General features: G+C 34.6%; 1 protein-coding gene across 5 annotated transcripts in view; it reads right to left on the bottom strand.

Moving 5' to 3' along the window:
* Positions 1 to 15312, bottom strand: part of Tbccd1 (TBCC domain containing 1) — a 29961-nt gene that overhangs the window by 2612 nt on the left and 12037 nt on the right. For 4 of the 5 annotated variants that reach the window (XM_046462506.2, XM_046462508.1, XM_046462503.2 and 1 more), the window contains exons 3-7: positions 13777 to 13932; positions 9074 to 9440; positions 5384 to 5570; positions 4748 to 5245; positions 2489 to 2638 (exon numbers count right to left, since the gene is read on the bottom strand). In XM_046462506.2, the coding sequence (XP_046318462.1) occupies positions 2509 to 2638; positions 4748 to 5245; positions 5384 to 5570; positions 9074 to 9440; positions 13777 to 13932 (1338 nt within the window). In that variant the 3' untranslated portion in view covers positions 2489 to 2508. The remainder of the gene's footprint in view (positions 1 to 2488; positions 2639 to 4747; positions 5246 to 5383; positions 5571 to 9073; positions 9441 to 13776; positions 13933 to 15312) is intronic. The other variant, XM_046462507.2, reaches the window with a different exon arrangement.

Here is a 15312-nt window from a genome sequence, read left to right as displayed (position 1 = left end):
CATGCTCTAGTGATATATGCATACCATTGTTTATAGCAGCACAATTCACAATAGCCAAACTATGGAACTTACATGTCCATCAATGGATGTATAAGGAAAAATACACACAATGAAGTTTTATTTGGCCATAAAGAAGAATGAGATCGTCATATGTAGGAAAATGAATAGAACTTCAGAATATTATGTTAAGTGAAATAAGCCAAATATAGAAGGCCACATGTTTTATCTCATGTGGAAGCTTAGAAAAGAGAAAAAATAGTTGAGGATGGAATCTCATGAAAAGCAAAGGGAGATCAGTAGAGGAAAAGGACCAAGGGATAGGAGGTGGGGAGGAAAAGAGAAATACTGGAGAATGATATTGACAAAATTATATTGTTATATTGTGTGCATGCATGAATATGTAACAACAAATCCCTCCATTACTTACAACTGTAGTGCACAAATAAAGATATATAGAAATAAACATGTCTCTACAAACACTTACATACGAATGTACATGACAGCATTATTCACAAAAATACCAATAACCCAAATGTTCATCAACTGATGAATGGATAAACAAAGTGGTAGATCCACACAATGAAATAACATCCATCCATAAAAAGGAACAAAGTATTAATACATGCTACAACATGGATGGGCCTTGAAAAACATTATGCTAAGTAAAAGAAGATAGACATATTATGAGATTCCACTTTTATGAAATGTCCAGAATAGATAAAGTAGATGACTAGTTGCCAGGGGAATAAGAATAGATACACAGGGTTGGAAGAATGGGGAGTGACTGCCAATGTGTCTGGGCTTATTTTAGAGGTTATGAAAATATTTTGAATTTCTAAATGGTGAATTCAGCACAAAATTGTGAATATACCAAAAGCCACTAAATTCATTATTTTAAAACAGTGAATTTTTTATGTAAATTACATCTCAATAAAAAAAGTTTTTCCTATCCTAGACACCCAGTCTTATTCCTGAAAAAACAAATACTGTTTATGACTTCTTTACATCCTTTCAGAAAAATTCTAGGCACATAATAAGCATATGTATGATAATCCCACTCTATTTTCAAACATAGGAGACATTTTAATTTTCTCCCTGAGTTTAGAGATCATTCAGTATCCACATAAATATATTTCATTCTTTTTAAAGATGCATTCATATTACAGATGAATCAGTCAATAGGCATCAGCTCTCTTCTGAGAAACATTTGGGCTATTTCCAGGTTACAGCTATTTCAAACAATGCTACAATGAATATATTTCTAAAAAAGATCTTTATAGTCTAACAATATTCAGTTATGGGAGGAATAAATTCAATACATCTACTGTACAACACTGTAACTACTGTATTGTTGAGAATGCTAAAGGGTAGATTCTCTTTAAGTTTTCTCACTATAAAAGTAACAACTTATGTGAGGCAATATGTATGCTAATTAGTTTTTTTAGCAATTCCAATGTGTATTTATTCCAAAACATCGTATTTTACAAGATTAATAGTTTTGTGGATTTAAAAAAGTATATAAAATAAAAATTTAGCAGAACTTTACACACACACAACACATATATATTAGTATTCCAAGAAGTGAAATCACCAAATCAAAGAATATTTGTAATTTTTATTTTTATTTTTGTCAAACTGTCAAGCAAAATGCCAAGACTCAAAAAAGTTTCAAACTTTGGCACTTGGTTTCTGGTTTTCTTTGGCATTAAAAAAAAAAAAAAATTGGTTCTAATTAGTCCAATTTTCAAGATTTACACATGGTAAAGTCTATGTAAATATTCCAAAATCTAAAATCTGAAATGTGTCTGGTCCTAAACATTTCAGAATAAGGGATATTTAACCTATATACTACATTTATTTTTAAATGAGTATCCTTGTCTCTGTATTTTTCTATGAGCCACCTGTTCATGCCCTTTGTCTGTTTTCCTTATTGTTAGCCTTTAAAAAAACTTTAGAGTAACGAAGTAAACTAATTTCTATCTAGAAAAACACCATATATTTGGATGAAATAACTTCCAGCAAATTTGTCTGTAACCATGTTCTATTCTGTCATCTATAATATTCTAGTGTTCAGTAATCAAACTTTCATATGGATTATTACCTCTCAGGTGTCATTAACAAAGACTGACTAATTTATTAACTGATTTGTGGGAGAGAGGTGAGAAAGCAGAGAGAAGAGAGAATCAAACTTAAAACTATGTATGAATGAAAGTAGAATCTTTGGACAGTGTAAATTGTGCCAAGTAATTGTGCCAAGCAAAAAAGACAAAATTGTTTATTTGCCTAAAATTCTAAAGGTTCCACCTTAATATTTTGGTTTTTCTCACTATAAAATATTGCAAATATGTAAAGGTCTATGTTGCAGTTGGGAGTGCTGGGGAAAAATTTGGCAAGGGTTAGTAACATAATATTTTGTGTATTTTTTGTATACTTGAAAGATTTCCCGCAAATGAATTTGTTTTAAGCAGCCTGCATTATAAATGCCTACCAGTGACTGGATGTAGGACCTTATCCTGCTGCTTGTTTGGAGCCTGCTGCAGGGGGTACAAGGCTGTCCAGCTGTTGGCGATGTCCTGTATTAATCAACCACTCATAAAACTTATTCTCCACAAGTACCTGGAACTGCTTCCTTTGATCCCTAAAATTGTAATTGAGAGCAAAAATAATGTTAGAACACTAATTCACCTAATTTTACTCCAAGTGATAACAATTTTAATGGGAGCATGTTAAATGAATATCTCAAGTTATCTCACTCTGTTCATAGTACATTAGATCACCATCACTAGTTGGGGGGATTGGTCAGATACAATATCGTCTTTGTCATGACTTATTCCCTGTCAGATATTCATTAAGGGCCAAGTTAATGCTGGGCAGTGTTTCAACTGATGTGAACAAACCTATAAATAAAAGGGAAGAGGTAAGTCCTGTTTGGGCAGGCTGATGGTGAATGACTCCAGAGGGCACCATGCACATTGTGATCTGTATGATCTATGTCTTACAGACTGTATATTCTAGTAGAGAAGATAGATAAGAAGCAAAATAAATGTTATGATATAACATAACTGAAGTACTGGTAATTTCTACCCTAATAGTAGGAAGGAAATAATCTCAAAATGAAAGACAGTATTTTACATTGAGTAAATTGAGCTCTTTAAAAAAACACTGTACTTATTTTTTTTACATTTTACCATTAGGAAAAACTTTGATAAAAACAGGCATTGAGTGCCTCAGAGACAAATAGAGCAAACAAAGAGAACAGAGAGTACTGGGAATACTATTTTTCAAAAAGGACAGAAGAGGCCTCTTGAAGATGATACTGGAACAGAGGTCTGAATGAAGTTATGGAAGAAGCACAATGATTACCTGGAAAGGGTTGCCAGGCAGAAGAAACAGAAATGACAAAGGCTCTAAAGTAAGACCAAATTTAACATGTTCAAGATAAGAGAAGCCGGGAGGCAGCTTAAAACTATCAGTTAGGCCGTGGTGTGACTAAGGTCTGGCATAGCTGTGATGTTTTTCTGTTGATCTCAAAACAATTCCACAGAACACCAACAGAAGACAAGGCCACCTGGGATGATGAAAGACCAAACAAGTACAAGAATACTCCATAATCATATCTCAGTTCAGAGGAAAATATAAATGTTGTGATCCAAACCACAAAAAATACGAAACACCACCCTTTCCTGGGTAATTTTGACTGTTGCTTCTTTATAATTAAACTTAGTTCTACTTCATTGTTCCCCCACCTAGAGATACAAATTATTAAGCTATTGATCACAGAAATACTTTCACTTTCAGATGGCATCTAATTCCTATTTCCTAGAACTCTCCCCCAAATCGCCTAACACAAACCAAAATCCAATCGTAAGTTCTTTTTAATACCTTCTTACTGAGATGACAGTTTTCTTCCTCCTTGGACTGTTTCTACAAGCCATCCTAGATCTACACATTTGTTTCTGCTGGTCTTTGGCAAGAGAGCAATAACTAAATAATAGCAAGAAGACTTTCACAAGGTGAGAGGGAGTGAATAAGGCAAAGAATGGCAGAAAATGAGGCAAAGAGGGTACAGACTTCAGATTGTATTCCAAGTAGAGTGGGTTATACATAATATATACAATAATTACAGCTGTCTAATACAATAAGCATATAATAAAAAATAAAATATTTAGGGTAATTTCTATCCTAATAGTGGGAAGGAAATAATCCCAAAATAGTATATTAAAAAAGATAGTATTTTACATTGAGTAAATTAAGCTCTCTAAAAACACTGTACTTATTTTTTACATTTTATCATTAGGAAAAACTTTGATAAAAACAGGCATTAGTCTGTGGATCAGCATTAGGTAGACACACCACAGACTAAATAAGTCTGTGGTGTGGTGGAGCCAGAGAAATCTGTATTTTTAACACTCCTTAGAGAATTCTGATGTGTATCCAAATTTGAGAACTATTAGCATAACAACTAAAACTAATCCATTTAAGTATTCAATTATGTGGCATATTTTACATTTCTTTAATTCATATAAATATCTGTCAACTAAACTTACCTTAAAAAAAAGGAGTCTAACACTTGAACATCTGTTCCTTCCCATCCCAACAATGTTTAAAATACTGACCTGAAATGCAAGTCTTAACAAAAGACACATTATATTTACTAATTACTTTAGTTCAGCTATAAGTAGGTGCAGATTAATTTTTCCCACATGGGGTTTCAAAGAAAATATAATTACTCCTAGAAAACACTTACTTTGTCAAACGAGCCTCCTTCACAGTTTTTTGCCAGATCTGTATTTTCTGTTCTCTTTGACTCAGTGCTTTCTGATAAGCAGATGGAAGACCCCCAGGTATCTCTGTTGTGTCCCCTTCCATTTCGAAGGGAATAATAAATATATAGAATTCAGAAGGTGGTAAGAGCTGGAACACACTTGTGTCGCTGTTCTCTCTGCATACAACCATTGGATTATTCCAATAATTAGGCACCGTAGCAAGGCCTGTCCTGGCCATATGGTCCTCTAGCATTGGATAGTGGGTATGAAAAGGGGCGAAAGTTACTCTCTGGTTCCCAGAGAGAATAAGTGGGCGCGTAGGGGTCAGAATGTGAAAGATGCAACCTGTTGTTGAGGAGATAGACAAACGATGGCAAACAGCAATGACTTTGACGTTGTCACAACTGTGGAGATGAAGAGCAGTCTCTATGGGGCCCAAGACAAAGGTGCTATTCCTGCACTTCTCAATTGTTACAGATCTGAAAAAATAAAGAAATGAGGTAAATTCCTCTGAATAAGATACAAAAGTTGCCTAAAATAATAGTATCTGAAGAAAAAAAAGTCTATCCTAGTCCAAAGAACATGGCAAAATGTCAGAACACTAAGATTGTGCTTACCGTAAAGGAGAGAGAAGATATATAAAAGATTCATTGCAGCGATGAATCTTGACATGCGACCCCACCAGAGTATCTGAGCTCTTGGCCAATGTCTGCTTGTAAACCTGGCTCATCACTACCATTCGATGCATTCTAGGGGCCATGTGAGTATTACAAGCAATCTTAGCTCTTTTGGTCGTACCTTCAACTGTTTAAGAAAACAAATAAATGAGACAGTTTCAAATCAAGGGAAAAAAACCAACCATATGAGGTTAGACTAGGCTATATCCTAAGATACATGTGGGGGAAAAAAATATAAGAGCTGGGCATTGGCTAAAGAGGTATCTGCTATATTAATCTCTATTCTTTTCTGTGTATTTGTAATCTTTCATAATTTGTTACCAAAAATTTAAAACCTATAAACCACTCAAAAAATGCCAAAAGATTTAAAACTTTTTTCATGTCTACCTTTCAAGTTATGCCCCTAAGGTCATATAGTTAGAAAGTGGCAGAGTTGACCCCACTCAAATATCTCCTGCAATATGTCTTTATCATCCCAACCATAATCTCTCTAAGTTGTCCTAATATTTTTTTTCAAGGTTGTTTGCATTTAATTAATTTAAATATAAACACACAATCTTAGGAAAATTAAGTAGACAAAAACATTTTCATGCATCATAGGTATTTTGCAAACATATACAGTGTAACCTGTTAATTACATTTTCCTTCACAAGCCATTTATCTTTTCAATGCCTTGCCTAATAGCTTGATGCTTCTCACTTACTTTTAACTGCTTATGATTCCTTTTTTTCCCAAGCTGTTTCCACAGGGATTGTCATGTCCCCAATGAAAGGGAATATTATAATAATGTGGTACAAGAAAGCAGCGAATAGTGTCTAATTTTAGACCAAAGACCACATGGATCATTCAGATAGTGATAGAACTTACTAAGATAAAATGATATATTGAATCATTTTTAAATCAGTGTCCTTTCTTTAATTTGCAGGAAGCTCATCAGAAGGTCTATAATGGGAAATTTAAAATTATAATAGGTGCCCATGTGTCTATCAAATGGCACCATCATTTATATACTCCTAAACCAATCCCAGGGATCATTCTTATCAGGTCCTTTGCCTCACTCCTGATGGACAATCTATGACTAAAGTTGACTCAGTTCTAGTCACACCTCTCCAGTCCTATTGGCCATCACCTCGAAAATTCATGAAGCGTTTCATATTTTTATACACAATGGAATATTACGCAGCAATAAAAAATGACAAAATCATGGAATTTGCAGGGAAATGGATGGCATTAGAGCAGATTATGCTAAACGAAGCTAGCCAATCCTTAAAAAACAAATGCCAAATGTCTTCTTTGATATAAAGAGAGCAACTAAGAACAGAACAGGGAGGAAGAGCATGAGGAAAAGATTAACATTAAACAGAGACGAGTGGGGGGAGAGAAAGGAAGAGAGAAGGGAAATCATATGGAAATGGTAGGAGACCCTCAATGTTACACAAAATTACATATAAGAGGTTGTGAGGGGAAAGGGGGGGGGGAACAAGGGAGAGAATTGAACAACAGCAGATGAGGTAGAGAGGGAAGATGGGAGGGGAGGGGAGGGGGGATAGCAGGGGATAGGAAAGGTAGCAGAATACAACAGTCACTAATATGCCCTTATGTAAAAATGTGAGTGTGTAACCGATGTGATTCTGCAATTTGTATTTGGGGTAAAAATGGGAGTTCATAACCCACTTGAGTCAAATGTATGAAAGATGATACATCATGAGCTTTGTAATGTTTTGAAGTTGTCCTAATATTAATTCTAATTTATTCCTAATATTAATTTTAATTTACTTAACAGTAACATTCCATGAATTCTAAATGAGTTCATGTCTTCCAAGACCATTACTACCTGAGAGCACATGTTCCCTTATACACAGTGTCTTGCACAAACTGACACAAAACATCTGTGCAGGTTGCCCTCCTAACATAATTCCAACACTACGTGACTGAGTTCTCAGGCTGTATTTTTCTGTGAGTCATCAGGACACCCTGTAAATAACACTGGCCAAATGTGAAAAAGTTAGATAAATACATCATTCTTCTTTTAAAAAATCAATTAATAATTTTCAGTTATATAATCTGACATATACATAACAGATGGTTAATGCAGAAAAATAAAAGTAAAGGAAAATAAGAATAATTGGTAATCCAATTATCACTGTTAACATTTTAGTAAAATCTTATGAGGTTGGATATTTTTTCTTTTTTTCCTACTAGTGCCTAACCTAAGAAGGTTCAAAAACTTGCTTAAACTTGTCTGGAACATCAAGAATTATGTATTATCTTCTATATATTTATGGGAGCTATTCACATTTGAAAGTTTCTGACCTCATACTAGAGCAGTAGCTTGGTTGAATATAGTAGTATTCTTGGATTACAATCATTTTGCTCCAGATTCTGTAGATGGTGTTCAGCCATTTTCTATTAAGAGTTATAAAAATCTGGGTTGGAGTTGCAGCTCAGTGGCAGAATGCTTGCCTAACCTGTGTGAGGCACTTGGGTTTTGATCCTCAGTACCACATAAAAATAAATTATAAAAAAAACAAAGGTACTGTATATATTTACAAATAAAAGATACTTTTTAAAAAAGTTATGAAAATCTGATGCAAAACTGTTATATATATTTTTTAACATTGGCATGGAAGCTTTTTTTTGGGGGGGTTACTGAGGACTAAACCCAGGGGCTCTTTACCTTGAGCCACATTCCCAGTCCTTTATTTTTTTAAGTTGTTCATGGACCTTTATTTTATTAATTTATTTATATGTGGTGCAGAGAATCGAACCCAGTGCTTCACAGATGCTAGGCAAGCACTCTATCATTGAGCTACAATCCCAGCCCCTCAGCCCTTTTTATTTCTAATTTTGAGGCAGGGTCTTGCTAAGTAGTTGATCCTTCTGCCTCAGCCTACCAAGTCTCTGGGATTACAGGCGTATGCTACCACACATTGGTTAGAAGCTATGTTTGTTGTTACTTTGAAATTAGAGATTGAGGAAATATATTCTAGAGCATTTTTTTTTCATTTATTTTGCCTGTACTTGCCTACAGAGATGTATGTTCGGTGCCTCTTCTCTTAAAACTTATACATGGTCCCAGGAGTCATTCAACACCTGAACCTATTCATTTAGCCATTGCTGCACTATCAGGAATAGAGACCTGATGCAAACAACGCCAGATTCTCTCTACTAAAACTTAAATTTCTAGAAACATTGACTGTGCTTGGTTCTATGTAGTTAAAACAGATCTCATCTCTACACCAACTCTGAGGTGATTACTGTTACTATTTGGTTATTTTAGGATGACCAAAATCTGCTGTTGTTAGAAATAAAAAAAGTCTGAAGCAAATGAGCATACAAGAGTGAGAGGGAGAGAGAAGTGGAGAAAAGCATAACAAAAAGAGGACTAACTACAGTTGGAGTTTCTGTTAACTAACCAAATGAGACTTGACTAATAAACCAGCTGAGATTTCTACTCCCCTGAGGGAGAAAGCCGTGTACAAAAGATAGATATTCCCCCTTTTTCTCTGTTATAGTAGCAGTATTTTTTATTTTTAGATCCTCTGCAAAAAAGATGCTGATCATTAATACATTAGAAAACTAGGTTCCTTAACTTGTAATTCAAAATCAACTAAAATATTTCAAAAGTACCTTGGTGAGCCCAAGCCAATTTTTTTCCTGACTTGAGGCAAGCAGATGTACCAAATGGATTCCCAGTTAAGCAAGCTCTCAACCAGGCTTCCAGCTTGTAGAAAGAGAAAGTCTTGGAGATCTTTGAAAAGCCACTCTCTGCATGCAGTGGTTGCCACAGTGCAAGTTCATGAAGTGGATATATCTTCCTGGCTGTACTCACTGAGCCTTCAAAAAGAAAGCTGAGTGCCACAACAGCTTCTTGAGAGACGAGACTACTACGAGTTGAATGAAACGACGCAGTAAGTTGTTCTGGATCTAAAAGCAGCTCAAGGAGATCTGATAGATGATCAGAGACAAAAGCTTGGTGACTATAATCATTCCAGTTCTAAAAAAAAAAATTAAAACCAAAAAATTAAAAGAAGCATTTTTAATAGAACTATGAGATTCTATTAAGATCTAAAATTTTTGGTTATTTTACATTCATATTCATAGTTTGCCTTATTCCTCCCACCCCCAAAATTTAGATGGCTATACATAGCAACTTTTTTGACTGTATATGTCAGATATAAATAGATTCTCCCTTTACATTAACTAATTCAAAAGCAATACAAGATGCTGGGCATGATGGTACCTTCCTGTAATCCTCAGCTACTCAGGAGGCTGAGGCAGGAAGATTATGACTTTGAGGCCAATCTGACAACTTAGCAAGACCCTATCTCAAAATAAAATAAAAAGGGTTGGGGATATAGCTTAGTGATAGAATGCCTAGCATGCTCAAGCACCTGGGTTCAATCCCCATCACTGCAAAACAAACAAAAAACAAAAGCAATACAAGTGAATATCCCTTATATCAAATGCTGAGATGAGATGTATTTAATTCAGACCTGGGATTTTTTTGAATTTTGGAAAATGTGTTTATATATAAAATGAGACATCTTGGGGATGGTACCAAGAAATTAATTTATACACATAGCCTGAAGGTAATTTTATATAATAGTTTTAGTATGCCTGCATTCTGACTGTCATCTGTCTCTTGAGATCAGGCATGAAATATTCTACTTGTGGTATAAAATTGTTGCTCAAAAAGTTTCAAATTTAGGAGTATTTTGAATTTCTAATTTTCAGTAAGGGATGCTCAACCTATAATAATAAATAGCTCTTAGTATGTAGTAAGCATTAAGTTTTATATATACTTTAACATATTAAATTCTAATAATAATACTAAAATAGACACTATTATCACAGCTATTTTACAGATGAAGAAACGGAGCTACAGAAAGGTTAAGATATTCTCCCAAAGTCACAGAGCTAGTAAATACTTTTAAAGTTTCAGGTTAAATATATAAATAGTCACCAAGGACATCCAGTCAATGAAGCACTGGGTTTCTTAACTGACCTTCTCTAATAGTGTATGGAATTTCAAATTATACTGAGTGAAATGATCATACTAGATCTAAGAGAAACTGCAACTTTGGGAATAAGCTTTGAGTTAGCAGATATCCCAGTGGTTTGGCTTATTCATTTGACGGGTATTTTTTGAGCATCTCTTAATTGGCTTGAGCAATATTAAATGATAAATATGTAAACTGAATAATCTCAAGAGTCTGTGTGGTAAGAAGACAATTTAAATAAATAATAACTGCACAGTGAGATAAGACCTATATTAGTGATCTCTAAAAATATCCTGTGAGCATGAGAGAAACAAATAACTCTACCTGGGGAAAAAAATCAAGGTGGAGGGCTGGGGTTGTAGCTCAGTGGTAGAGTGTTGGCCTAGCACACCTGAGGCATTGGGTTTGATCCCCAGCACCACATTAAAAAAAAAAAAAAAAACTAAATAAACAAAATAAAGGTATTGTATTCATCTACAACTAAAAATTAAGAAAAAATCAAGGTGGAGCATTGCTTGAAAGATTCTTGAATGATGCTGGTGGTCAGGCAAAGAGATAAGAAAAAAAAAGGCATTCTAGGCATAGGTAACAGCATGTGAAAAGTGAAAATACCACTTTGTTCAGAAAACTGGAAGTTCTGGGTGAAATATAGAAAGCACGGGGAAAAGTAGCAGCTGGAATCATAAAGAGCAATTGTGAAAGGCCTTATACAAATTATTAAAACATCAGGATTTTATTTTGTATGCCAGGGACTTTCCAATTATTTTCTAAATAACTATACTTGTTTTTCTTTTAAGTAAATTCTCATACGGATCACAAAGAAAAAAGATCAAAGCACAGCTGTCCTCAGTTTCAACCTGACTTCCTTCTTTTTGCTGCATTCCTCTCCCCCAAAGTATGCCCTGAGGTGGTTCTAAGCAGTACAAAAAGAAAACTACAATGATAAAGAGAATTCACTGATAGGAGTTCAGACAGGAGATGAACATAATGCATTTTTACAAAGTCTAGTATGGCAGACTAAAAGTAGGGTGACCAGATAGAACCTAATGACATAAAATAGGCAAAAAGGAAAAAAGTCAGAGCTGGGTGGGATAGTGCATGCATGTAAACCCAGTGACTCAGGAAGCAGAGGCAGGAGGATTGCAAGTTCAAAGCCTCAGCAACTTAGACCTTCTTGAAATAAAAAATAAAAAGGGCTAGGGATGTGGCTCAGTGATTAAGGGCCCCAGAGTTTAATCCCTGGTACCGAAAGAAAGAAAGAAAAAAGTCAGATAAAGGGAAGAAAAGGAACCTATTTTGAGGCAGAATTAGTTAAGACCTGACAACTAATAGACAAGGGTTAGGGGAAAGAGCCAGTATGGGTAGACCAGTGGCAACTTCTACTAAGTTATAAGGAACTATAACTATATAGTTAACTATATAGCTCTATAGTTATATAGAATAGTGAGAAAAAGTTAACTCAAGTAAAGATAGGTTGTATTGAAGGGACATATGGTTGTCTCCCCAATAGACACAGGCTGTATCAGAACAGGAACTGGAAATCCACTTCGCTTTCAGAGGCCAATGAGCCTCTGCTTATCTGTTCCATTCTCTCCTATTTCTCTGATGAGAAGCATCCTGTACTTCACTGATTATTTTAATTTCTAATTCTCATAACTTCTCAAAAGTTCATGAGTATGGTGGCTATTCTAATGGATTTCAATGCCTCATGAGTTTTTAGCTCAAGCATATATCACTAACTGGTAACTTCTTCAGTCCCTAAGGCGACTGATAGCCCAAGTCATCATTTTAAATCAGACCAATTTCAAATGAGCTACTCTACTCAAGTGTCCTGGTCTAATCAGTTGTTGGAGAGATCAGGTTATAACAGCACAAACCAGAGTTGCCACTGCCTGGTGCTTACTATGCAACAAGTCTCATGGTAATATATCACTGATTCTTGGCCAATCAGAAATAGGCACTACTACTCCCATTTAAAAAGGAAAAGCCAAGACAAGTTAACTGATCTGCCTAAAACCATAATATTATTTTTGGTAGAGCCAGATCTGAATGCAGGCTACCTTGGCTCAAAACACCATCTCCTAAGAGTACCCATTTTGTAGGAACTACATGGACAGAGAGCATAGTGACTGGTATCGCTAATGCATCTGGATTTGGACAATATAATTTTTTTTTTTTTTTGGTACCAAGGATTTAACTCAGGGTCACTCACCACTGAGCCACATCCCCAGCCCTATTGTGTATTTTATTTAGAGACAGGATCTCACTGAGCTGCTTAGTGCCTCACCATTGCTGAGGCCGGCTTTGAACTTGTGATCTTCCTGTCTCAGCCTCCTAAGCGATTGGGATTATTATGGGTGTGTGCCACTGTGCCCAGCATGGACAATCTAAATTTAAGGTATAGCTTGGCCGTTTATGTGAATATCAGGCAAGAGTTCTAGCATGGAGACGAACTTGGACATCACTGAGTTATATAGAGTAGAGGGAACAATTATACTGAATGAAGTAGGAAGAGAAAATTGCCTCAGGCAGAATACTGACAAGTAAGGGCCAATGGGAGAGAAACCTATGAAGACAAGTGAGAAGGAAGAGTATGATATGTCAAGATCATTGTATTGTCTTGAGCAACCATTAAAAAAAAAAGTAGAACCAATAAAGTATAGTATCATGGAATATAAGAAAAGGCAGACTTATTAAAAAGAATATTATAAAGTGCCAGATATTAAAGGGTTTTTTTTTAAGTTTCAGAACATTTTTAAAGAGCCTACACATGATATTAATACTTACTATTTACATTTTACTTAAGTGTTTTAAACTACTGCCACAATAAAACAAATAAAATCCTTTCTGTTTTTCTTTACAAAAATGAAGAAAAAAGATATTTTCTAAAACTCACAATGTGAGGCAGTTACTATTTAGATTGTCACGGTTATAAAATTACTTAGGCATGACTAAACAACAAGATAGTTTTAGAGATTTTTTTCAGTATATTTCAATAAACTTTATAAATACTACATCTTCTTATTTATCCTTAGTCAAATAAATGGATTCAATCTCATTAACAATTGTAAAAATGGGAATGCTAATGTAATATAGTGATAAATTTGCCCCTAAATCATGAGATTTTTATACCAGTGAAGGAACTAAAACTATTTTGATTAGGACTACACATATTGATTTTATAACTAGGATTATAAAAAGTAGAAAGCAAAAAAATAAAACAAACCATCAAATCACTAGCCTATACAGCCCAACATAATTTTTAATGGTGAACCTTCTTCTTCAGAAATTGTCCAATTCAATGAAAGAGACCAAGAAAAACAACAGTACCTTATTATGACAATTGGATTTTTCTGTCAGGTCGGGAGACTGAGATCTGCTTCTGGGACTAGGCCACTCTTCTCCAATCAAAGATGTCCTCAGGGAAACCTTATTTAACTGTTGTATGTATAAAAACAGCAGAAACTGTAGAGTGTCCACTGAAAGCTGTTCAAGAGGAAAATAAGGATGAACACATGACTTAAATCAACATTAAATCAATCATTAATCTACAACTAAGTAGATACAATAAACTTATGTTCAAAAAACAGTTTGCTGATCCTAAAAAATACTTCAGAAACATTGCTAGGATTTCATATGCATTCTCTGATACCCAGATGCAGGAGTGTCTACAATGGATCTCAAGTCACTTTGTAAAAATTCATAGAAATTTTTTCCCAAAATGAAAAGTAAAGGATGAAGAATATACTTAAGTACATTATTACAGAAGTTTAATCTTATAGTTAAAAAAAAATCCACCTTAATTTGAATAAGTAAATGAACAGATATAAGGGGGAAAAAGAAAATTTGGTCAAAATACAAAGGTTCAACATAAGGTTCACAGACTTACCAAAAAAGTTTAGGATATCTGTGTAATAACTGAAACTGTATGTAATTTCTTGGTGTATGTGCATTTTGTGAGGGGAGTAGGTCTCAGGTTTTCATAAAGTACTTAAGAGATATAAAGAAAAAATAATGCTACTGGTCTGATAGCTATACAATGTCATTTCTTATTTGAGAAAGGGTGTAGTTTGAAGCTCACAATTTGAAGTTCACAATTACCCTTAAGTACCCATCCCCATCTCCCACATAAGAAAGGCAAAAAAGTGAAGTGACACATCTGAGTCTACAGTTATATTCACCCTCATTTCCAAGGGGGCTAAAAATTGCTATTCGAGGAATTAAAAAATACAGACACTTAAAAACACAGATCCTCAGGATCACCCAGATCTATTCAACCAATTGTCAATGTGGGATCCCATGAAAGCATGTATTTAGTAATTTTTTACTCTATAAATTCTTTAAGATAACTGAAGTTTCACATGCAGCTGTAAGATCTAATATAGAGAGATCCCATGTAAATTTAACCCAGTTTATAACCTTGCAAAACTATAATACAATGCCACAACTATGACATTAACATTAAAGTAGTCAGGAGAGAGAATATTTCCATCAACAAAGGGAGCTCTCTTATTGCCCTTTTATAGCAATACCCACTTCCCTGCCACCCTCATCCTTTCCTTAATCCCTGGCAACCTCTCATCTAACCTCCATCTCTATAAATTCTGTTATTTCAAGAATGTTACCCCCCCACACACACAAAAAAAAAATTACATAAATGGAATTACAGAGTATATAACCTTTTGATACTGGCTTTTTTACTCAGGGTAATTCCTTGATTTTATACATACTTCCATTTAATACTTTTTGTTATTTTATTATATTCTTTATATGGTCTACCCATTAAACTATAAAATTCTTGCTTTATCCATTTTTAAAGCACTAGTAACTAGCATAGAATATGCTACATAATAAACACTCAAAAAA

Source organism: Marmota monax, unplaced genomic scaffold (assembly GCF_021218885.2).
Source record: "Marmota monax isolate L192 unplaced genomic scaffold, Marmota_monax_Labrador192_F-V1.1 WCK01_AAM20220418_F8-fsc00100, whole genome shotgun sequence".
In the NCBI taxonomy this organism is placed as follows: Eukaryota; Metazoa; Chordata; class Mammalia; order Rodentia; family Sciuridae; genus Marmota; species Marmota monax.
Note: the sequence above shows the minus strand (reverse complement) of the source record. Positions and strands in the feature narration are given on the sequence as shown.